Genomic DNA, 25,098 nt, shown 5'->3' on the forward strand with positions numbered 1-25,098 from the left:
ATGTCTCCTTTTGGTGGGTGGTCTTCCCCCCCCCCCCCCCCCCCCCCCCCCCCCCCCCCCGCTGAATCACCTTTCTTCCATTCAAACCATCATTCATTCCTTCATGGTACCTATCACCTGTACATCCTTGCCTCCATACCTTCTACTCCTATTATTATTTCCTAAAACTCTTGATTCTTTGCCACAAATCCAAAATCTACTTTGAAGCTCATCTTCTGGGAGTATTTCCTGATTGATTTTACTTTCTACTTGTAAACAGTCAAATACTTAACTAATTGATGTTCTGTTATACCAAGGGCTTGCAATTATAATTAGTATACTTTTTAAAAATTACTTTGTAATGCTAAAAAAGTAGGCCATGTTTTTCATATATTTAGCTGGGATTTTTTTTAGTTTTCCTTATAGAGCAGGGGCCTCTATCTCTTTTAGCCCTTACTGTAGGGATTAGTACATAGCAGATCAATGAGAACTTGAATACAAGATCTGTCTTCAGGGTGTACCTTATATCTGCATTTTAAAATTCAGATTTACCTAATGGATAATGAAAAGTTAAATATTGTAAACAAAGGTTTGTGCAGTTATCTGGATTGTAACAGGAATTTTCTATTTATACTGACTCTTTTTTCATATTATTTTGTATTGTAGTTATGTAATGTTTGAATTAAGATGAACTATTTTGTTGACATGATGGATAATGTCTTTCTATGCAATATATACGACATATAATACCCTATACCTAGTGAACTTCAAAATTTTAAGATGATTTTTGTTTCATATATCCTCTTCAGGTCACTGCTGTTGCCCAACAGAGTCAAGGAGATGTGCCAGAACCCCCGGATATGAAAGTAGCTGAAGTTCTTTTTGATGCTGCTGATGCCAATGCTATTGAAGAAGTAAACCTTGCTTATGAGAATGTTAAGGAAGTTGATGGGTTAGATGTTTCTAAAGAAGGTACAGAAGCTTGGGAGGCTGCAATGAAGAGATATGATGAGAGAATTGACAGAGTAGAAACCCGCATCACTGCTCGCCTTCGGGATCAGCTTGGTACTGCCAAGAACGCAAACGAAATGTTCAGAATCTTCTCCAGGTTCAATGCCCTGTTTGTCAGACCTCATATCCGCGGAGCCATTCGCGAATATCAAACCCAGCTAATCCAGCGGGTTAAGGATGACATTGAATCTCTTCATGACAAATTCAAGGTTCAGTACCCTCAAAGTCAGGCCTGTAAGATGAGTCACGTTCGTGATCTGCCCCCGGTGTCTGGGTCCATCATCTGGGCTAAACAGATTGATAGACAGCTCACTGCCTACATGAAGCGGGTGGAAGATGTCCTTGGCAAGGGTTGGGAGAACCACGTGGAAGGTCAGAAGCTGAAGCAGGATGGGGACAGCTTCCGCATGAAACTCAACACCCAAGAAATATTTGATGATTGGGCGAGGAAGGTGCAGCAGCGCAACCTTGGTGTTTCTGGTCGTATTTTCACCATTGAGAGCACTCGGGTTAGAGGCCGGAGTGGAAACGTTCTTAAGCTCAAAGTTAACTTCCTTCCTGAGATCATTACGCTTTCAAAAGAAGTTCGGAACCTCAAGTGGCTTGGTTTCCGGGTTCCGTTGGCTATTGTGAACAAGGCTCACCAGGCAAACCAGCTTTATCCGTTTGCTATCTCTCTGATTGAAAGTGTCCGTACCTACGAGCGGACGTGCGAAAAAGTGGAAGAACGCAATACCATCTCACTTTTGGTGGCCGGCCTCAAGAAAGAAGTGCAGGCTCTGATTGGAGAAGGCATTGCCTTGGTGTGGGAGTCATACAAACTTGACCCCTATGTTCAGCGACTGGCAGAGACTGTGTTCAACTTTCAAGAAAAGGTTTGTTTTATCTTAAAAAATAATTTAAGCAATTTAAAAATTGCTATTCCATAAAATCCATAGAATTTTGTATAAAGGCAGAGACAAGGCAACATGATGCTGGATAGGCAGCCAGCCTTAGAGCCAGGAAAATCTAGATTTAGGCCCAACCATTGACACATCCTGGCTGGATGACCCTGGGCAAGTCACTTGACTTTTCCAAGCTCTAGGCAACTTTATCAGACTCGCAAGTTTCAGAAAAGGTACTTGTCTATTTTGGTAAGGGAAACTTCCATACCAGGGAGTCCCACAGTACTAAAGAACCCACATTCCTATCCCTTTGTCATGTATTCTGGTGATGTGTTAGATATCTTATTAGATAAACTAGCTACAATGTTTTATAACTTTGATACTTAATTTCTATCGAAGAAAAACAAATTCAAGTGTTTTAGGACTGGTTTTAGCTAATACTTAATGCTAAAAGTTGAGCAATGGAAGAAAAACAACTCAAACTGTTTAAAGATACTATAAGAGTTCTAAAAGAAATATATCTTGACACATATCTAACACTGAAATAGAACATGTATCATCAGAAATTGAAAGCAACTTTCTTTTGAGTATTTGATTCTTTTCTTTTTTCTTTTTGCAAAGCAATGGGGTTGTGACTTGCCCAAGGTCACACAGCTAGGTAGTTATTTTCTGAGGCCAGATTTGAACTCAGGTTCACTCCAGTGCTGGTGCTAACTGCCCCCATCTGGTTCTTTTCTATGCCTATTATAAAGCCTCCAATAAAATAACTCAAGTAGCTAGGGGGGAAAGTGAATAAATTGAGATTATTTTAACAAATTAAATATTATACTACTGTTTTACAGGTGGATGATCTGCTTATTATTGAGGAAAAAATTGATCTTGAAGTTCGTTCCTTGGAAACTTGTATGTATGATCACAAGACTTTCTCTGAGATTTTGAATAGAGTCCAAAAAGCTGTGGACGATTTGAATCTTCATTCCTATTCCAATTTACCCATTTGGGTCAACAAACTTGACATGGAGGTAAGGGATAGTTGGGAGTCTTTATAAATTTGTCTTTTTACTGAGATAGATGGCAATAATTTCTTTTTCTACGACTAATAAAAGCAGTGCCCAGCTTAGTATTAAATTATATTCTAAAATGTAATTTTCTAAATTGGAAATTTGGAGTATTTTGTGAAATTGAATGTAGTCTATCAGGGAGGGAAATGGTAAATTCCAAAACTAATTTCAAAATTCTCATGTAATTTATAGCAAAGTTAACTAATAGGTAATACTGTTTCTGAGTTGTAAGGGTGCATTTTATAGAAGAAGGAAGAGGTTGGGTATGGGTAAAATTAAGCAGTTTTATCTGTAGTATCCTGCTTCCATTTCTATATCCCTCCCAATCTTTCTACATCCCAGACTGGCATTACTGCCTAAAGTACTAGTTGATTTTTTCCCCTCCAACTCAAAATCAAAACCATCCATATTTCCATTATCACTAAACTGAGTTTTGGTTGTTAGGAAGAAAACTATTTGATGGAACTAATTAATGCAGATAATGTAAATAACTCTACTTCCAGAAGTATTGGCCATTTAGAAGAGGATTTTTATTAATTCATGTACTTGGTAGGATTTCAAATATAAAAACAAAGTGAAATAGAAAAAGGGAGGAAGAGATCCCTTCCTCCTCCCTTGACCCCCCCCTCCTTCTTGGCTGCTTGGCTCACTTTCCCCAGCCAGTTTACTCCTTCCCTTCAGTTTCTAATTCTACAGATTCTTTTAAAGTCTGTTTGTGTATGTGACTATAAAGAAAAAGATCAAGTCTGCTCTCAAATTGCACTTATTGTCTAGTAGAAATTAATCCTACTTATAGAAATTAAAATATATTTGTACTTAGAGTATACAAAGTGTCATCATTCCTAGCTTCTCATTCTTTTGTTGTTTCTACCTTTCTAAAATCCCTTGTATAATCAATCCCCTTCTCCTGCTATTCTGGTACAGATCTTCATTACTCCATGCCTCAACTACTGCAGGAGCCTATTAGTTGTTATCTTTGTCTCAATTCTAAGTACATCTACTCGGCTAAAGGGCAGGTCTGATCATGTCACCCTCCTATTTGGTAAACTCCAGTGGCTCATTGTCTCCAGGCTCAATTTTTTTTTAAATCCTACCTTTCCAATCTTTTTACATCTTGCTCCCTTCAGTGTACTGTTTTCCAGTGATGTTGACCTCTTTGCTGTTCCTTACATAAGACCTCTCATTTCCCAACTCCATGTGTTGGCCATCCCCCACACTCTCCTGCCTTCCTTCAAGTCTCAACTAAAATCCTATCTTTTTCAGAAAGCCCTTTCCTGCCTTTCTTAATGCTACTGTCTAATTTCTCAAGATTATTTCCAGTTTTATACATAGTTACTATCATGTCATCTCCCTGTTAGAATGTGAGCCCCTAGAGGGCAGGGATTGCTTTTGCTTTTGTTTTTATACTTAGTCCAAGGTCTGGCAAAAATAGTAAGTGCTTAATAAATGATCAAGGGCTGATGACTGGGGATCTCAGAGAAGATAAGAGGTCATCTCTAGCTATGTGGGTTAGATGATGCTGCTTCCTGTAGACTTTTGAGCTTGACTGGGAAAAAGGATTAGACTATTGATAGGTTCAGAGGGATTTGAAATGAGACTTGTGTGACGAGGTTGTTCAAAAAGCAAAGAATTTAATACCAAGCTTTGTGAGGGGTTGTTAAGTTTAAATGAAATCAGCCATTAGACTAGGGTCATGTCATTAGTCCTTTTTCTCAGCATATTTTTCCTTTTTTGTTCAGTCAAGGCTATACAGAAAACTAATTCAATTTTGAGTTTTTGGACACATTTACAAGTCCTAAGAAGTCCTGACTTTCACATCTACATTTTAAAATTTAAAAATCTTGTTTGACCCAATGCTTCCTGGCCCCCAGTTTCTTATCCCAGGGCATGGGATGTTCTAAAAACAAATTCCAATTCAGATGCTTGAGTCAGGGAGATGAATTAGGAGGCTATTACATTAATCTAGTGAGAGAGAAGGACCTGAAATAAGGTGGTGGCAGTGTGAGTAAAAATGGGCTGGCTCTGAGAAATATTGGGGAGCTTAAAATGACAAAGTTTGGTAATGGATTGGCTGTATAGGTTGAAGAGTTGGGATTAGTGCCAAGACTGACAAATCTGGGAGAATGGAAGAATAACTTGTAAAGTAAAAAGAGGGGTGGAATTTGGATTTCTGTTTTAGACATGCTGCAGTTAAGTTGCCTCTGTGGGATGCTGACTTTGAAAAGGTGAATAGTCTAATGTAGGTCTAGAACTCAGGAGAGAGATGAAGATTGAATATATAGATCCAAAAGTCTCCATTGACTGACTTGACTGTTCTGCCTAGAAGATAAATAATCCAAAATAATTGGAAGCTGATATAATTACCCAGAGACAGCCAGTATAAAAAGAGAGAAGACACAGAACATAAGGCTAGGGTACCCTCACAGGTAGGGGCAGGATATAGATGATGAATCAGTGGTGGGACAGGTAGGAGGTAAACCAGGGAGATAGCTATACTGTGAAAATTCAGAGAAGAACAAAATCCAAAATGATGGGGGATAGGGGTGGGGTAAGAATGAAGGTTGAAAAAAGACCTTTTATATACAAATTAAAGAGATCTTAATAGAAAGTCATTTTGATTGAATGATGAGATGAGAAGTTGGATAAAAGGATGAAGCATGAAGAAGAGAAGAGGAAGTAAAGACAGCCAGTAAAACCAGTAAAGGCCTCCCTCTTTGCACATTTTGACAGCTAAAATGCCTAGGTCTGTTTTTGATGGTTTTTTGGAAGGTGGGGTAGTGGAAAGAAGAAGGTGGGATAAAAATTTGTTTTTGCTTAATAGCATTTACTTCTCTTTAGATTGAAAGAATATTAGGTGTTCGTTTGCAAGCTGGCCTGAGAGCTTGGACCCAAGTTCTTCTTGGACAGGCTGATGATAAAGCTGAAGTTGACATGGACACAGATGCCCCTCAAGTTAGCCACAAACCAGGTGGTGAGCCAAAAATTAAAGTAAGTATCCCAGGATAAGTAGGACCTTCTGAGTTGATGTTGATAAATCTCATTCAGTTTGTTCTTCATGCAGGTCTTCTGACTTAGCAAAGAAACAAATATTCTTCAAGAAGTTAACACAGGGGCGGCTAGGTGGTGTAGTGGATGAAGCACCGGCCCTGGAGTCAGGAGTACTTGGGTTCGAATCTGGTCTCAGACACTTAATAATTACCTAGCTGTGTGGCCTTGGGCAAGCCACTTAACCCCGTTTGCCTTGCAAAAAAAAAAACCTAAAAAAAAGTTAACATAAAGATCCTACAAGTAGATGACATGCCCAGTACTTTTCAGAGAAATTTTGTCACTATTTTAGCTTTTTTTTAAACCAAAATGATAAATTAGGAATAGAATAGTAGAGATATCACAGGGCTCTGTCCTGTCTTATCCTATACATCCTCTGCTTCCAGGTGAATATAAATAATCAATGGGGACCAAACCTTAGCTTAGCAAACTCTAGAAAAATAATTCTTCTTAGCTAGTCAGAGAAGATCAGCCAGAACTTTAGTCAATGAATCCCTTTTCTTTTTTCCTCACCTGCTAGATTTTTTTTTTCCCTCTGCAGTATGGGTAAAGGAATGAGAGCTAGATTTGGTCAGGATTGCTAGATTCAAATTTAGGTTCCAACACTTTCTAGTTATGTTGTAAACATAAATTATTTAATCTTTCTGAACCCTGGTCTTCTCATCTTTGTGTTCAGAGTAAGTAAAAACTTTGAAAATTCATTTGGAGTTGTAAAGAAAGTATTTTCCAAACATTAAAAGTGTGATTATAAATAGGAACAGTAGTTGTTCTTAATGCTTTGAATACACTTTTTTGAACTTCATGAGCATAGTTCAATTTTTATTCTTGTTGGGCTGATTAAAAACTTAGAGATTAGAGAGCATAAATAAAGGACCTTGTAAGTCATAGCTGACTATATTTAGTTAGAGACTGAATTGGAATTAAATCTTAGTTGTTGAAACAGTCTTCAGCCAGTTTGAGAATCACAGATTTCAAAAGTTGATTTATTAGATTTCATCAGTGCTTTTTATATGCTATATACTTAGTGCAGGCCTACATTATATTACATGCATGCTCAACCTAATTTTGGAGTAAGAATTATTTATATACAGACTTTACATACTTATGGAGTATCTTTTATGCAGTCAGCATTGTGCAAGACAGCATATATGGATACAAAAGAAGGCTGTCTCAAGCCATAGGTTATTTTTAATTCTTTCTGGATTGGAGAGGGGGAGAGGAGGAAGGAAAATCAAAGAACTCAACAACATGAAATGTTTAGAAAAAAGTAAGGTTCTATTTAATAAAAGAACAAGTTTTGTTGTTCTGACTTAAAGTGTTATAAAATTCAAAGAACAGAGTGGTTTTTATATGGATTAGGTTACTTCAGGTTAATTAATTGGCAACTTATTTTTTTTTCAGAATGTTGTTCATGAATTAAGAATAACCAATCAGGTGATTTATTTGAATCCACCAATTGAAGAATGCAGATATAAGCTCTATCAAGAAATGTTTTCCTGGAAGACAATAATACTTTCACTTCCCAGAATTCAGAGTCAGAGATATCAGGTAAGCATTAAAATAACAATAGTTCCTAAACATTTCAACCTGTAATTGACCTTATATGAATTAGCTACTCTTCAGAGAATTCCTGTGATATTCTCCCTCTCAAAAAAAGTCCCTGCTAGTCAGTTCATTCTAGAACTGCAGATTATTCAGCATTCCCCAAATTTTTTTAATTATAATTTTTCTTACTCTGAAATTGACAGCTATAAAAATGAACATTTCCATATTCAAAGAACTAAAAAGGGTTTTGCATCTGAAACTGTGACTCTTTATTAAATATCTTGGTTTTTTAAAAAAGTTCATGAGGAATTCAGCATATTAGTTTCAAAGCTATCCTGTCTTTTTATGCCTCCCTGTGAACTTCTTCTGTTTTCTTCTGTGCCTTAAAAAATTGCTCCATTGATGTTCTTGCTTTTCTTTTTTTATTGTTTTGGCATTTCTATCACTAGTGTTCTTCCCTGCAAATATAAAAAATATTTTAAAAAACTCAACTTCACCCTTGTAGCAACAAGGAATAGTCAAATATAATATCCTTTGCATTGGCCTTGCCTTGAAAACCAGGTCTCAGTCTGTACCTCCGGTTAATCATTTCACTGTCAGGAGGTGGGAAACATAACTTATTTTTCTGGTATCTAGATCAGTCATTACATTTTCAGAGTTCCGAAACCTCTCTCTAAATCCTTCCTTTTAAAAACAAAGCCACAATCATGAGTCATTTAAGTTAAACAAATCCACACATTTGCCTTGTTCAAAAGCTTACTTCTTATTCTATATCTTGAATCTTACTGGTGTCACTAGATGAGTAGCTTGTTTAAAAGTTTTTATTTACAATATAAATTGTTTTTATTATAAATCTGCTGACTTCACATTGCATCAGTTTATATATTTTTTTTAGAGGTCTCTGAAATCTTCCCTTTCATTGTGTCTATATTAATATTTGTTCAACCATTTCTCATTTGATGGGCACCTTCTTAGTTTCCAATTCCAGCTTCAAGAGCTGCTATGAGAGTATTATATGGATGGGTCCTTTCTTTATTTGGTGTCTTTGGACCATAAGCTTAATAGTATAGTAGTATTACTGTTTCAGAGTATGTACAGTTTAGGAACTTTTGGGGATGTAGTTCTACATTGCTTTCCACAGTGGTTGAGCCAGCAGAGCATTATATTAGCATGACTATTCCTGCAGTCCCTCCAAACAATTATCATTTTCCTTTTTTTGCCTAATTTGCTAATATGGATATGAGGTGGAACCTCACAATTTTAATTTGCAGTTTTCTTAGTGCTTTGGAGCATGTTTTTCATATAGTTGTTCATAGAATGCTTTTTGTTATTTGACATGCCTGTTCATATCTATTGACCATTTATCAATTGAAGAATAGTTCTTTTTCTAATATAGTTGAGTTAATTCCCTTATAAAACTTGGATGTATCTTTATCAAAGGTATATCTGCAAAGATTTTTTTCTCTAGTCAACTTTTCCTTTCAATTTCAACTATTGATTTTGTTTTGTAATAAAAATTGACAAGTCAAACATAAAATTCTTACTATGTGTTAAGCAGTTGATATCTCATGATCCTCTCTCATGCTTGTTGGTAAAGAACCATTTCCCTACTTATAGTAGCAAAAGGGATCTTGTTCCCGCTACTCTAATTTATTTGTGATGTGACCTTATATTTATGTCATAAATTCATTTGAAGCTTATTGTGATTTATAGCGTTAGTTGGTCTGAACCTAGTGTTGCTAGACTGTTTTGAGTTTTCTCAGCAGTTTTTCTTGACTAGTGAGGGCTTACCTTTGTAGCTAGAGTTGTTCCAGCCAAATCTTTGAAGATGAGAGGTAAGACTGAGGAGGAAAGTTAATTCTGCTAATGTATCTTGACATTGTCAAAGGCCACCATCAGACAAGTGTTTAGAGTTGGCAGCTCAACTCTCCATACTCTCTTTGAAATTCTGCTACTAATTAGATTCCTTTTTTTAAATAAAGGATGATCTCATCTCATCCCCTGCATCTCAGCAATAGATTGTTCCCAAAATCAGACTGACAAGTTAAGTTTTAAAGATCTCTTTTAAAGGGGAAAAACCCCTCAATTTAGGAATTCTTTTTAAGATCTATGTTTTCGGGGTGGCTAGGTGGCACAGTGAATAGAGCACTGGCCTTGGAGTCAGGAGTACCTGGGTTCAAATCCGACCTCAGACACTTAATTACCTAGCCGTGTGGCCTTGGGCAAGCCACTTAACCCCATTGTCTTGAAAAAAAAAATCTAAGATCAATGTTCTCTTTAATCGTATTCTTTTTTTTCTAACTTAATTTATAATAGAAGTTAAAAAGGTAGTTGGTAACTGACCTTTAATAACTATATACTTTCAAAGATGGCATTTTTTTTAACCTTCAGAATTCAAATGCCATTTTTACACTCAACCAAGGAATCCTACCATATTTTTTTTTTAGGTTTTTGCAAGGCAGTGGGGTTAAATGCTTGCCCAAGGCCACACGGCTAGGTAATTATTAAGTGTCTGAGGCCGGATTTGAACTCAGGTACTCCTGACTCCAGGGCAGGTGCTCTTTCCACTGTGCCACCTAGCTGCCCCCATATTCTTTTTTTCTTAACAAATCATTTTCCTAATTTATCATGAACTTTGAATTAGATCATTTTTATCTAAAGTATTAGCTGGGCTTAACTTGTTTCAATTCTTTGTCTTTATAGTAAGATAGGAAATCACTTGTTTTGAATTAGTCTTAAAGCATAATTGTCATAAGCTTATGAAACGCAATGAACCATACCATATTTTCTTAGTTTGATGTTAATCTTGTTAACAACCACTAAATAGAACTCTACGGTGATTTGTAATACTTAAATTTGACCTTCTAATAGTAATTTTTTCCAATTAGGGTGACTTTGAGGTCATTAACATGGTTTTATACAGATGGCTTGTATTTAGAGACTCCTTTTTTATTAGGTGGGAGTACATTATGAATTGTCTGAAGAAGAAAAGTTCTACAGGAATGCCTTAACACGGATGCCTGATGGCCCTGTTGCTCTTGAAGAGGCTTATTCTGCAGTAGTGGGCATTGTGACTGAAGTTGAGCAGTATGTCAAGGTAATGACCATTTAAAACTCTGAGTTTAATTTTCTTGAGTCTTAAAGTATTTTAATTTTTAAAAAATTCATTCCTACCTGCTGTACTTTTTTGTCTTATAAATATGAAGATGAACATTTCAACATGTATAAGGGTATGTGGTTTATTAGAAATATTATTAGAAATATTTATATTTAAATTCAGTCTTACAAATATGACTTTTCTTAGGTTATCTATTAATGATTTAAACTTTGCTCCCCCCGAATCTGGACATTCTGAGACTCTGAAGAGTCGTTTCCCTGGTTTTTGTTTCATATTTTGTGTCATAGATTCATATGAAATATGAATGGTTAGGTCAGTACAGACTTCAGCTTGGTTTAAACTGTGCAGTTGAATGCACTATAAATATCTATTGTGTTCCAGAAATCATCTGTACTATAAGAAGACATTTTCATGCTTGAAAAGCAGAGGTTCTAGTTTCTTCCATTTTGGTTACACATTGACAATATTGAAAGATAATAGATGTCATTCACTGATATGATGCACTGAAGCACTCTCTATAGAAAGAAAGACTAGAATTTGGATACTTTTTTTTTCCAAAAAGGGATAGGGTCTGAACCTATGCTTTACTTTAGGGCACCTCCATGGTGAGGATACTCTGTACCACTGCAGGTTATCACTGTCCCCCCAACTTAGAGATTAAGTGACCAGAGTCATTCAGTCGTGGGGGGGGCCATTCGGGATGGAGGGGTGAACTCAGGTCCTTGTAGTTTCAAGACCAGTTCTCTGAACCTTTTGCTTTGCTGCTTCTTTCCAGGTTCTGAACATTTTTTCAACAGTTTACTTACTTATTTTCTATATTTTCAGGTTTGGCTTCAGTATCAGTGTTTATGGGATATGCAAGCTGAGAACATCTACAATAGACTTGGAGAAGATCTGAATAAATGGCAAGCTCTCTTAGTTCAAATCAGGAAAGCCAGAGGAACTTTTGACAATGCAGAAACTAAGAAAGAATTTGGACCGGTAGTGATAGACTATGGCAAAGTAAGTTATGTTACTGAAAAACAGGGAACAGTTCACATAAGATCAATTTTATTTTTAGATAAAATATAACTGAAGCATAAACTTCTAAGATATAACTGAATGTTGTGCTCTTACTCTTTTTTTTTTCAGGTACAATCTAAGGTGAATTTGAAGTATGATTCTTGGCATAAGGAGGTCCTCAGTAAGTTTGGACAAATGCTGGGGACAAACATGTCAGAATTCCATTCGCAGATCTCAAAGGTAAAGCATCATCTTTGTAGCTTTGACTAATTTGACAGATGGAATTTGTTTTCATGTTAAAGCACTATTCTCTTTTGAATAGTCTCGACAAGAATTGGAGCAGCACTCGGTGGATACGGCTAGCACATCAGATGCAGTGACATTTATAACATATGTACAGTCTTTGAAACGGAAGATCAAACAGTTTGAGAAACAAGTCGAGGTAAGATAGTCCACAGCTACATGTGGATAGTTTACATTTTGGTAAGGCAAATCAGCAACATTTATCATTATTGAAAGTTGTTTCTGTAACTTATCTCAACTATATTTGGGAATGCCTCTTTTTTCCTTTCCTTTTTTTTTCTTTTTGATTTTTTTGCAAAGCAGTGGGGTTAAGTGACTTGCCCAGGGTCACACAGCTAGGTAATTAAATGTCTGAGGTTGGATTTGAACTAAGGTCCTCCTGACTCTGTTCCCTGTGCCAATGCTCTATTCATTGTGCCACCTAGCGGCCCCTATTTATGCCTTTTCTTAGAACTGCCCTTTTTTACCGTAATTGTTGGCATTAAAATAATCAAGTAAAGATACCCTAAAGACTTAAAGTAAGGGGGTGGGGGCGATGTACAGTTTTCAAATATCCTCAGATGTAGTTAAGGCCAAGGAAATCTGTGATCATTTGATTGGGGTCACTAATAGTGGCTGAATTTGGGTTTTGTCTCCTTAATTTTAGTGTGTCAGCTGCTAGAAGGTAGGATTAATAATAGCTTTTATCTTGTTAAATGTGTTATAAGTATCTGTAGTGTTCTAGAAATCATTTGTATTGCAAGAAATAATTTTTGATGGTGATTTTTTTTTCCTTAAAAGCTTTACCGTAATGGCCAGCGCTTGCTTGAAAAGCAGAGGTTCCAGTTTCCTCCATCTTGGTTATACATTGATAATATTGAAGGAGAATGGGGAGCATTCAATGATATCATGCGTCGCAAAGACTCTGCCATTCAGCAACAAGTGGCAAACCTCCAGATGAAGATTGTTCAGGAGGACAGGGCAGTGGAGAGCCGAACAACAGATTTATTGACAGATTGGGAGAAAACAAAACCTGTTACTGTGAGTTGTGTGTGTCTATGTCACTTCTAGGGCTTTTATTAGCCCACTTCTCTCCAGCTAGCCACTCTGGGGAATAGGCTAGCAGTTATATAGTGGTAGCTAAAATGTCAAATTTCCTTAGAAATCTAGAACTTAGTAAGGCATGCATTCTTTCCTTTACCAGTCTCCATAAATCTCAAAGTTTCTACTCCTCTCTTGGTGCCACACAGTTGTCAAAAGCTATCTTCCCTCTGTTAAGATTATTTCTCAATATTTTGTTGGCATAGCCCTGCACAAATCTAATTCACATGCCCTCATCTTTTCTTCCTCTTTGCCCTTTCTATGTCTTCAAGTTAACTGCTAGGGTACAAGAACAGAAAAGCATTTGGGGTTTGAACTTCTTTTACTTAAAGAAAACTGTTAAAATTCCAAGTTACAATTTTCTGTATGGAAAGTTTCTGAAAGCTGCTTTAGGTACTGAGATTGATAAAAGTCCCAAGAATTTTAAAATTTAAAAGGATATTTAAAATGGCCCATTATTCCTTCACAAGCTTTTACTTAAGTTTTTGTAATTTGATTTACTCTCCACTTTAACCAGAAAATGTATTTGTCATCTGGGAGCTCAAGGGTAGTCTTCCAACTCTTCTGATTCTGTGCCTTTGCTCATACTATTTCCTCTGCTTTAAAGAAAGGCCTGTTTAAGTGCTGCTGATTTTTTTTTTTCCCCTCCTTGGACTTCACATAAACCACTTAGGAATTTTTGTATTTTTGCTATTTGTGTGTATGCCATATCCTGCCTACTTGAATGATAATCTTCAGGATGTCAGAATATTGTGTTTTAACTAAATTTTATATCTTACACAAGTAACTAATAGATTTTTGTTTAGAGTAACTTTTTCTCACCTGCAGGAGCACATTTTAAAATGATTGGTTCTATTTGCAGCAATTCAAACTTCTAAGCAGCAAATATTATCTTTTTCCCCTGAGCTTCAGCATGGCACTTATTTTCACTTTGTGATGGCTGATTTTAGGGCAACCTTCGTCCAGAGGAGGCTCTCCAGGCACTTACTATCTATGAAGGGAAGTTTGGGAGACTGAAGGATGATCGGGAGAAATGTGCCAAGGCTAAAGAAGCTTTGGAGCTCACAGATACAGGTCTTCTCAGTGGCAGTGAAGAACGTGTACAGGTATAAACTGTTTATTATTTATCATTATAAACTGTGGAGAGAGTTTTGTTTTCTATTCCTTACATAGAATTGCTTTACTTTTAATAGGTAGCTTTGGAAGAGTTACAAGATCTCAAAGGTGTTTGGTCTGAGCTTTCTAAAGTCTGGGAGCAAATTGATCAAATGAAGGAGCAGCCATGGGTTTCAGTACAACCGCGAAAGGTATATTTCTTTTAACTATATGTTCCTAGGTAATTTTGTGCAGCAAATTCAGCCTAAGACCAAGGACTTTGTAAAGAATGATATTGAATATTAACAAAACATAATTTATAGACCAGATTTGGCCATTTAGATGCTTATTAAATCTTATTTAAAAGTTAGACTACAATAATAACTACTATGGGAAAAGTTCTAGAGAAAATCACTTCACCATTACTATGTAAAGGTCTTTGTTGGTTGGCTAACTAAATTGCAACTTGACTTTTGTCCTATCAGCTTCGACAAAATTTAGATGCTCTTTTGAACCAGTTGAAGAACTTCCCTGCACGTTTAAGGCAGTATGCTTCCTATGAATTTGTCCAGAGGCTTCTGAAGGGCTATATGAAAGTAGGTAACACCTTAATTTTCTCCATTTCAGCAAACTGTGTTAGAAGTTTATGTTCACAGGTAAATTTATTGTCACCATAGATCAATATGTTGGTAATTGAACTAAAATCCGAGGCACTTAAAGATCGTCATTGGAAGCAACTAATGAAGAGACTTCATGTTAACTGGGTTGTTTCTGAGTTAACCCTGGGCCAGATCTGGGATGTTGACCTGCAGAAGAATGAAGCAGTTGTTAAAGATGTCCTGCTTGTGGCACAAGGGGAAATGGCTTTGGAAGAATTTTTGAAACAGGTAAATAATACAATTGATTGGTATGGTGATAATGTGGTGCTGTGGACTTGGAATCAGAAGTCCTGGCTTGAAATTTGGTCTCCCACATAGTGGAAATGTGATCCTAGGCCATTTGCAGTCTCTTGGAAGCTAGTTCCTCATCTGTAAGAAATGGGAACATTTGAACTAGTCATACAAAGTTGCTAGAATTAAATATATATGGTGCTTTGAAAGACACAAAATGCTATCAAATTTAACATTAAGCCTTGGGCAATTGAGTGACTTTGTAAATTATAAATGGAGTTAGAAGATAGTCATTACTCACTAAATATATCATGTGGTGGAGATAGTGGGGGCAGGAGGCATGATTTAAACATTTTCTAACAAATGACTCCACACAATTGTATCTTTTTAAATCTTCCTAACTCTTAATATTTAGGTTGCTGAATGCTCAAATACTGACATACCTTTCTCCCCTACATTCAGATTAGAGAAGTATGGAATACCTATGAATTAGATTTGGTTAACTATCAGAATAAATGTCGCCTGATTCGTGGATGGGATGACCTCTTTAATAAGGTCAAAGAACACATCAACAGTGTCTCTGCCATGAAGTTATCTCCATATTACAAGGTATCTTCTTGTTTTTTGCCCCTATTGTATTGTTTCACTGGCCACATTTTCACTTACCCATTGATCTTCATTTATTTTCAACTGATGAATTAATTAGAGGCCTATCAAATTTGAGTCCAGAATAAAGAGTGAAACTTTTAACACTTTAAAATAAGTTCTGAATTACTATGTAACTGAGAAACCACTCGATGTGAATATAGTTTGAATACTAAAGGTTAGCGATTAATAGCTGCAATCTTTTTTAAAACCAGGTTTTTGAAGAGGATGCTTTGAGCTGGGAAGACAAACTGAATCGGATTATGGCTCTCTTTGATGTATGGATTGATGTTCAGAGAAGATGGGTTTACCTTGAAGGCATCTTTACAGGCAGTGCTGATATTAAGCACCTTCTGCCAGTGGAAACTCAAAGATTCCAAAGGTGTGTTTTGCAATCACAAACCCCCAAAATGACAGTAAATAGAAATATTATCCTTGACTACATTTTAAGCTTTTATTATCTTTTTTAAAAAAATAAACCTAATTCACATTTTCATTGCATTTTTAGTATCAGTACAGAATTTTTGGCACTAATGAAAAAGGTATCAAAATCCCCCCTGGTTATGGATGTTCTGAATATCCAGGGTGTGCAGAGGTCTTTGGAAAGACTGGCAGACTTGCTTGGAAAGATACAAAAAGCATTGGGAGAATACCTAGAGAGAGAGAGATCTTCCTTCCCGAGGTATTTAATTTTTGACAAATATTGAAATACAGTTTAACATGTCTTTTATTGATGTTATCTATTGAGTTTGTTTACATTTTCTATACCACACATTTGTTGAGTTTAATTTACTAATTTACTAATTGAATGCTGTCTACTGATTAATTCTCACTTGTAACTGGTAATATTAACTAATACTTTTAATGTTAATAGAAAATATTTGGAAACAGTCTGGTGAAATGCAGAGTCAAGAAACCTATGTCTGACTTTGGACTCTGCCTTGATCATAGTCAAGCCATTTAATCTCTCTGAATCTGTTTTTTATTTACAAAATGGGGTTAATAATGCTTCCATTATTCAGTTTGTGGGCAAAGAGAAGAAACACTATATAAATCCAAGTAGGATAGTGATGGGGAGGGAGAAGACCTGTGGGCTCTTTGTACTGAAACTTCCACTAATGTGCAGTTTGAGTCTTCTCTGTGACTCAAGGGTCAAATTTGCCCCTAGAGAAGGGGATGTCATCACTCCTCGGCCTTTTGGCTAAGATCAAGTGTGAGAAGGGGATGTCAAACTTACCCCTAGCAAAAAAGCCAGAATCAGATGAAAATATATTTAGGAAATGTTTAACAAAACAAATTAAAATACAGCCAGAAAGGATCCCTTTTCTGTTTGAGTTTGACTTCACTAGCTTAGAGCATTGAGAAGTTAAGGTGACTTGAATCCAAGCCTCCCAGGCCCTGAGGCCACTCTCCACACACTAACTGAATAGAAGTTGTAATAAATACAGAAAGATAGAGTGGGCCACAACTCAATCTTCTAGGTTATGAGGAGGCAAGTTCCTCCATAAGAGGAATCCTTTGACCCCAGACTAAATTATTAGAAGTTCTCTTTATCAGGGCAGCTAGGTGGTGCAGTGGATAGAGCACCAGCCCTGGAGTCAGGAGTACTTGAGTTCAAATTGGACCTCAAACACTTAATAATTACCTAGCTGGTGGTTTTGGGCAAACAAACCACTTAACCCCATTGCCTTGCAAAAAACTAAAAAAAGAAAAAAGTTCTCTTTGTCTCTTTATCGAGGGATCTGGGCAGATGGTTTGCTCCATGAGATTCTCTGCACCATATCAAGTTGCTTTGATTCGACTGAGGACTCACATTGATCAGAAGTTCTGATCACTTCTCCCCTCCTCCTCATCATCTGTCCATTCTTTATTAATTAAATATTCATTTTCTCCCAAATCAAACTAAGTTGCTTTTTATTATGTTGGTCCATAACCCTAATTGCTGATGATTCTCTTAAGAATCTGGAAAGACTATCCTCTTGATGCCTTTGCACTAAAGAATCTAAGTTAAGTTCATATGCCATTTACTGAATCCCAACAAAATCTATGCAAAACAGTTCTAATTCACTCCCCAAATTGACAGACCACTAATAACTTAAGGCCTGAAGATTACATTCACTTTTGATTATTTCATTACATAAATTGAACGAAATTCTCATAGGTTATTCTCACTTGCCTTGGTGCTTGTAAAGGCCTGTTCCCCAAAATTGGGAATAATAAAATTTAAAATAGATAAGACCTCTTAACAAAAATCTTTTCCTTCAGAGGAAAAGTCTAGATCTGAAATGCTTTCAATGTAGAATCTGGGATGTGGGCTCCATGGGAAACTAACTTCAAGTGAGAAACTAAAGTCTCCCATAGGAAAATTCCTCCACTAGGTCCTTAAAACACATAGAACAACCTATAAATTTCTTCAGTGGATCCTTGCAATTCATAGGGCAACTATGTGGATGTCTGATTTTACCCTAAAGTAGAAAATATCCCACACACAAAAAAAAAGACCCCCACAGACTATTGTTGTAATGTGAAAATAATTAAATAATTAAAAGAAAAAAGACAGTTCAAAAAAAAAACCCACAAACTGAAATGGGCCCCTAAGAGCAGCAATTAAAAATTTGGAATCTATTGTAAAGCAACCTCTGACCTCCTGAATGAATCCCCAAGATACCACTCTTGACCCAGGCTTGTTACTCCCAAAGGACTCTGGGCTCAGACAAACCAATTTGATCCTGGAGATAAGACCTCTGGGGGGGATTAATTTTCCTCTGATTCTTTACCTATTTTCCTTTCAAGTTATTACTAGTAAAAGAGTGATAACTGAGTAGCATATATAAATTTTATAGAATAGAAAAATGTTTTAATTGTGATTGAAATTAAGAAATTAGATTTGAATTTTTTCTTTTAATGTCTGCAAAACAGCCAAGGAGAGATCTATTTTAAATAGGACAGGTTGAACATAATAAACAACATTTTTCTATGTACTAAATAGCATTCTATTAAAGAATTTTAATATTATATGGTTATCATAATGCGGCCAAATACACTTTCAATTTCTCTGAAGATAATTAAGAAAAAGAAGATAAGTCTGTGTCTCCCCTGTCAGGTTTAGTTAGTTACCTGCCTGAGGCAGTGGGGGCAAGGGAAGAACTTCAAGGATCAGACTACCTGAAGAAACCCTGTCTACCTTGAGTGACAGTTGGTGTATTCCCAGAATGAAGACTTACTTAATTTACATTTTAAACTGTCTTATTAACCTTTGTTTTTATTTCTGTACATATGTGCATATTCTTCCCCCCCATTCCTCGAATTGAGCCCTTCCTTGTGACAAATAAAAAAGCAGTTAAGCTAAAGCAACAGATGGAGTGAGTGACTTCTCTGGCAGCCTTCTGTTATTGTCAACTGATTTTAATGGGACCCTTGATCCACCAAAAAATGCAGTTAAGGAGAAAGCATAAGTAAAAACTTACAAAGCAACTTAGAGCTAACTTATGATTTTAAAGTGAATTTAAAAAACTTAAAACATTGTTTAATTTTCTTGCTTTTAAAATTAAAGGAGAAAGTGTTGGTGGGGTGGGGGATGGGGATGAGGTAGGCAGAGGAGAGGCTAATATTACTAGCTTCAGGTCCTTATAAGTACTTCCAAAATGGTTCTAGGTTTTCTTGAGAGATACTGGGTGCTCTGTAGCCTTGTATTTCTAACCCTTAATATGCTCACCAGTTCCACCAACTTGGCACCTATCCCAATTCCAGGTAACTAAGTCTATCTCTGGGTATATATAAAAGGTTCCTTATATAGCTTAATATTTTGTAATCTAAATTCTTCTTACTGAAGGAACACTTTCATATATGTGTTACTCTTAATAGCTTCCATAGCTACATATATTTTTATATATATATATATATATATATATATAATTATCTATACATGTACATATTGTACATATGTATTTATTTTTTGTAAGTCAGTGGGTTTTAAGTGACTTGCCCAGGGTCAAATAGCTAGGTAATTATTAAGTGTCTGAGGTTAGATTTGGACAGGTTAGATTTGAACTCAGGTCCTTCTTACTCCAGTGCAGGTACTCTATCCACTGTGCCACCTAGCTGCCCCTATTACTCTTAATGGCAGAAATAGGGTTAGTCAATAATTTCATTTTTACCTAATTTAAATTTTGTTTTTAGGGGCTGCTAGGTGGCATAGTAGATAAAGCACTGGCCTTGGAGTCAGGAGTACCTGGGTTCAAATCTGGTCTCAGACACTTACCTAGCTATGTGGCCTTGGGCAAGCCACTTAACCCCATTTGCCTTGAAAAAAACTAAAAAAAAATTGTTTTTATATCACTTTCACTCATTTCTGAATATCATCTCTTGTACAGAAGAAGGGGGAAAGATGAAGAGAGTTACAACTGCTTCATTTTAGAAAAGTCAGATTCAGCCTTGGGCTGTATCCAATTCTGGCTAGAAATTCACTACTCAGGTCTACTTTGTTAGAATAAAATGCTTAAAATTTAACCATAAATTGAGTCTCTGTGTATTTATACTGTAAATGTTACTTGAGCGGTTTAAAATAAATACTTTGATTTTATTAGGTTCTACTTTGTTGGTGATGAAGATCTGCTTGAGATCATTGGAAACAGCAAGAATGTGGCAAAATTGCAGAAGCACTTCAAAAAAATGTTTGCTGGAGTTTCCAGCATCATTTTAAATGAAGATAATTCTGTTGTCTTGGGAATTTCATCACGTGAAGGAGAAGAGGTAGGTAGCCAGAAGTTTTGTTTTGTGGCATGGGAAATGGCATTTCAAATTTCTACAGGTCTCAATTTTAAAATTCTAATTATTTCAGGTCATTTTTAAAACTCCCGTGTCGATCACAGAACATCCCAAAATCAATGAATGGCTCACACTGGTGGAAAAAGAAATGAGAGTCACCCTGGCTAAACTTCTTGCTGAGTCTGTCACAGAAGTAGAAATCTTTGGCAAGGCAACTTCAATTGATCCCAGTACCTATATCACTTGGATTGACAAATACCAGGTAACTTGAATCACAAATTTGTTTAAACATATAGCTCTAAGGAAAGTTTTATTTACTGGTTTTGAAAACTTTTCCTTTACAATTAATTATTTTTCAGGCCCAACTTGTTGTTTTGTCAGCCCAGATAGCTTGGTCTGAAAATGTAGAATCTGCATTGACTGTCATTGGAACTGGGGGTTGTGATTCAGCAAGTCCTCTGCAGTCTGTGCTTAGCAATGTGGAGGTCACATTGAATGTTCTGGCAGACTCCGTACTAATGGAACAGCCTCCATTACGCAGAAGGAAATTGGAACATTTGGTGAGTATCGTAACCTAATTATATATACATATATATATGGGGGCGGGGGAATGTTCTGGGAATTGCCCAAGTGAATTCCTTTAAAAATCAGCTCCATCAAGCCTTATTGGGTTTTTCTGATGATAGTAGCTCTCCCATAGGTTTTTTTTTAACAATTCTAAATCACCTGTCACGCATATTTATTTTGTTATCTCTGTCTTATTTCCTCAGGCATTTAAGCTCTTTGAAGGGAGAGCCCTTGACTTATTTAAACTTGCTATTTTTCCTAAACTTCTAGCATAGTGCTATGCCTATTGTAGGAGTTTAATAAATGTTTAATGAATGAGGGAATTTTGGACTACTCATTCTTAATGCTTTCTTCCCTAGAAAGTGGCTCCAGTGGTGTTTAGAGGGACTGAGATTGTAGGGAAAGATTTCAATCAGAAGGAAGCAAAGGAATGTGTGTATACTTAGATACTCCCTTGTTCAAATATGGGATCTACTTATGTGATATTTACCAGAAGCTAAAAGTTAACATGTAGGTTGTACCCCTCTTATAGAAATTATTGTTTTACATCTTTATTGGAAAAAATTCTTTATAATAATAATAATAATAGCTAGCATTTACATAGCACTTCAGTGTTTGCAAAGTACTACTATCATTATCATTTTACAGATGAAGAAACTGAGGCAAATAGAAATTAAGTGATTTTGCCCAGCTAATTAAATATCTAAGGTTAAATTTGAACTTGTCTTCCTGACTCCATGTCCTAAACTCCTTATCTATTGTATCTCATATCTGTCATAAAGTTAAGTAATAGGTAGCTCTGCATATTGAAATAATCTACAAAAGTCTTTGAAATAGTACTGAAATTAATTCTAACAAATTCTCCTCCCTAAATGTAAAGAACACATTGCATTGTTTCAGTTCCTGGTTTTCTTAATCTACTTGTCTGTCTTTAGATTACAGAGTTAGTTCACCAGAGAGATGTTACAAGGTCCCTACTTAAAAGCAAGATTGACAATTCTAAGTCATTTGAATGGCTTAGCCAAATGAGATTCTACTTTGATCCTAAGCAAACCGATGTGTTGCAGCAGCTATCTATTCAAATGGCTAATGCCAAGTTTAACTATGGTTTTGAGTACCTTGGTGTTCAAGATAAATTGGTACAAACTCCACTTACTGACCGCTGCTATTTGACAATGACACAAGCCTTGGAGGCAAGACTTGGAGGATCTCCATTTGGTGAGTTATTATCAGTGTTATGTCAGTGAGTTCATGTTTATGTAGTATTTTAAAGTTCCTAAAGCACTTTCCTCATAGCCCATTGTTACAGAAGAGAAAGTAGACTTAGGAAAGGGAAATAACTTGCCTTCAGTCCTGTTAACTATTGAAGCTGAGACTCACATTCCAATCTCTTGGAGTCCACATCCAGTGCAGAAGGATTTCAACATTTCTTGAAAATTGGTAAAGGATATTGTGGTAGCAATCTGTGATAGGGCTTTAACCTTGGCTCTCCTCAAATTTTAGGTCCTGCTGGAACTGGTAAAACAGAATCTGTCAAAGCTCTTGGACACCAACTTGGACGATTTGTTCTTGTTTTTAACTGTGATGAAACATTTGATTTCCAGGTGAGAGAATTTTTTTGTGAGTGTGTGTGTGTGTGTGTGTGTGTTATAACTAGTTTGATGCCTGTAGAGTATCAGTTGGGAGACTTCATGTTATCAGATTATATGAAGACCTAATTTCATGAGGAATATAGAATGTCTTTGCTGTATGTTACCCCTTGATGGTCTTTAGGTATGATTTTAGAAATTATAGACAGTTCAATAAATGTGACATATACTTGGATGTGGCCTCAGGCTCTGAAATTTCTTAGCTCATACCTCTTTCAACTTAATAAATTTCTCTTCACTGCCTTGCCAGCATAGGTCTAGAGTGGAAGCTCCCTGAAGTTAAAGAGGGTGACTCCTTTTGTTTGTATTATCAGCACCCAGGACTTTGCCCAGAGCAGCTGCTAAATAAATGCTTTAGGTATTGGATAATTGCAGATCTTGGAAATTTCATGTATTCCCATTTAAGAAAAGTATACCAACTATAGCTTAAGGATATCAGGGGTTTGAAATCAATTTTTTAAATCCAGTTGTAGAAGACAATTTTAAAATTAAATGAAAAAAATATTTGAATGGTAGTTGGTGAAATTTTATTGAGTTGTAGTGGAAAGGAAATCCAAGAATATGTGTCTGAAAAGTGAGTCTTTTTGTAAATCCAATGATTCTTTCTTTTTATAGGCAATGGGGCGTATTTTTGTGGGGCTTTGTCAAGTCGGTGCTTGGGGCTGCTTTGATGAGTTCAACAGACTAGAGGAGCGCATGCTTTCTGCAGTGTCTCAGCAGGTTCAGTGCATTCAGGAGGCCCTGCGAGAACATTCTAATCCAAACTATGATAAGAGTAAGAATTTGTTATTGGTCAAACTCCTTTTAAATAAATAATAGAATTATTATAAAAGAAATACATGCACATCTGTATGTGTATATGTATGTGTGTATATGTGTGTGTGTGTGTGTGTGTGTGTGTATATATATATATATATATATATATATATATATATATATATATATATATATCCACCTTTCTGTATAAGAAGGGCTTTCTCTGGGATCTATTGAAGAACCTTAGGAACGCTTGCCTCCTGATACTAAAGGGCTCCAGACCATGCTGCTCCCTGAGCTCGTATACATGTTCTAGTGTGTTTGATTTCAAATAGATCAAAGCCCATCCTTTCTAATTTTTAATCTTTCAAAAATGGATATATCTTGTTTATGTCATATTCACGTTTTTTTATCCTTTCCCAACTCCCCCAAGTGAGCCAAAAGATTTAAAGCGGGGGGAGGATGTTTAATGTGAACCAACATGTCAACTCTATGCATATAGTGAGAACTTCATAAGCAAAATACAGTGTGTTAAGGGAGGTTAGAGATAGGAAGGAAAAGATAATTTTCTGACTGTCAGGGAAGAGTTCAAAAAAGGTGTCATTTGAACTGGAAGTTTGAGTAGAGTTTCACTAGACAGATGTGGCTGCGGTAAAGGGATGAGGAGGAATGAAGGCAGCACAAATGTAGGAGAACAAATGGGAGAGAAGGGGCCCCATCAGAATTATCCCATTCCTATTACTGTTTGAAGTTTAATGTTTCTTTGGGAATTTTCTGCTTTTGATTTAAGAAGCAACTGAAGAAGTGTCCTTTTTTTTCCTAAAAATCTACTGAAAAATTAAAAGTCCTAATGTTAAATTTTAGCTTCTTCACCCATTACTTGTGAATTGTTGAACAAACAAGTCAAAGTGAGTCCTGATATGGCTATCTTCATTACCATGAATCCTGGCTATGCGGGCAGATCAAACCTTCCAGACAACTTAAAGAAGTTATTCCGAAGCTTAGCAATGACGAAACCAGATCGCCAATTGATTGCCCAGGTCATGTTGTATTCCCAGGGCTTTCGCACTGCTGAAGTACTTGCTAACAAGATCGTACCATTCTTTAAGTGAGTAACAGTCAGCCACAATCATATTTATTCAACAAAAGTTATTTTGAAAAAACATTAAACTAAATTTTTAAATTTGTAATTTACATGGCTGGCTTTTTTTTTGAACTCAGGTGCTTAAAATATTTAGTTAAAAGAGTAAATTTTTTTCTTTCACCTTTTTAGACTATGTGACGAACAACTTTCCTCTCAAAGTCATTATGATTTTGGTCTTCGAGCTCTGAAGAGTGTGTTGGTAAGTGCAGGTAATGTGAAGAGAGAGAGAATTCAGAAGATAAAAAGAGAAAAGGAAGAACGTGGTGAAGTAGTTGATGAAGGGGAAATTGCTGAAAATCTACCAGAGCAAGAGGTATGTACAAATATTTATGCAACTTCTGTGTTGATGCTGACAATATCACTTAAGAATTTGTTTTGATTTAGTGATGTGTTATTCAGGATTATTTTCTCAGCCTTGATCTTTTTCTTTTTTTTTTTTATAGTCTCTTCTTTAATGATCCCCTGAACTCTCACAGTACTTTTCTGTAGCCTCAGCCTTTCTAATTAAACTACAGACACCTATTATACGTCTCTGACTATTCTGTAGGTCCTCCAAA

The 25,098-nt window shown here is 36.2% G+C and overlaps 1 protein-coding gene across 2 annotated transcripts in view; it reads left to right on the forward strand.

Annotated features, from left to right (window-relative positions):
• Positions 1-25,098, forward strand: part of DYNC1H1 (dynein cytoplasmic 1 heavy chain 1) — an 89,471-nt gene that overhangs the window by 20,804 nt on the left and 43,569 nt on the right. For both annotated transcript variants that reach the window (XM_074213112.1, XM_074213113.1), the window contains exons 8-31: positions 789-1,865; positions 2,717-2,896; positions 5,774-5,923; positions 7,382-7,528; positions 10,482-10,622; positions 11,469-11,645; positions 11,775-11,885; positions 11,968-12,087; positions 12,729-12,968; positions 13,979-14,134; positions 14,222-14,335; positions 14,609-14,719; positions 14,801-15,010; positions 15,476-15,622; positions 15,874-16,040; positions 16,167-16,340; positions 20,245-20,410; positions 20,499-20,687; positions 20,785-20,985; positions 21,928-22,210; positions 22,496-22,596; positions 23,257-23,416; positions 24,262-24,505; positions 24,671-24,854. In XM_074213112.1, the coding sequence (XP_074069213.1) occupies positions 789-1,865; positions 2,717-2,896; positions 5,774-5,923; positions 7,382-7,528; positions 10,482-10,622; positions 11,469-11,645; positions 11,775-11,885; positions 11,968-12,087; positions 12,729-12,968; positions 13,979-14,134; positions 14,222-14,335; positions 14,609-14,719; positions 14,801-15,010; positions 15,476-15,622; positions 15,874-16,040; positions 16,167-16,340; positions 20,245-20,410; positions 20,499-20,687; positions 20,785-20,985; positions 21,928-22,210; positions 22,496-22,596; positions 23,257-23,416; positions 24,262-24,505; positions 24,671-24,854 (4,950 nt within the window). The remainder of the gene's footprint in view (positions 1-788; positions 1,866-2,716; positions 2,897-5,773; positions 5,924-7,381; positions 7,529-10,481; positions 10,623-11,468; positions 11,646-11,774; positions 11,886-11,967; positions 12,088-12,728; positions 12,969-13,978; positions 14,135-14,221; positions 14,336-14,608; positions 14,720-14,800; positions 15,011-15,475; positions 15,623-15,873; positions 16,041-16,166; positions 16,341-20,244; positions 20,411-20,498; positions 20,688-20,784; positions 20,986-21,927; positions 22,211-22,495; positions 22,597-23,256; positions 23,417-24,261; positions 24,506-24,670; positions 24,855-25,098) is intronic.

Source organism: Macrotis lagotis, chromosome 1 (assembly GCF_037893015.1).
Source record: "Macrotis lagotis isolate mMagLag1 chromosome 1, bilby.v1.9.chrom.fasta, whole genome shotgun sequence".
Classification (NCBI taxonomy): domain Eukaryota; kingdom Metazoa; phylum Chordata; class Mammalia; order Peramelemorphia; family Peramelidae; genus Macrotis; species Macrotis lagotis.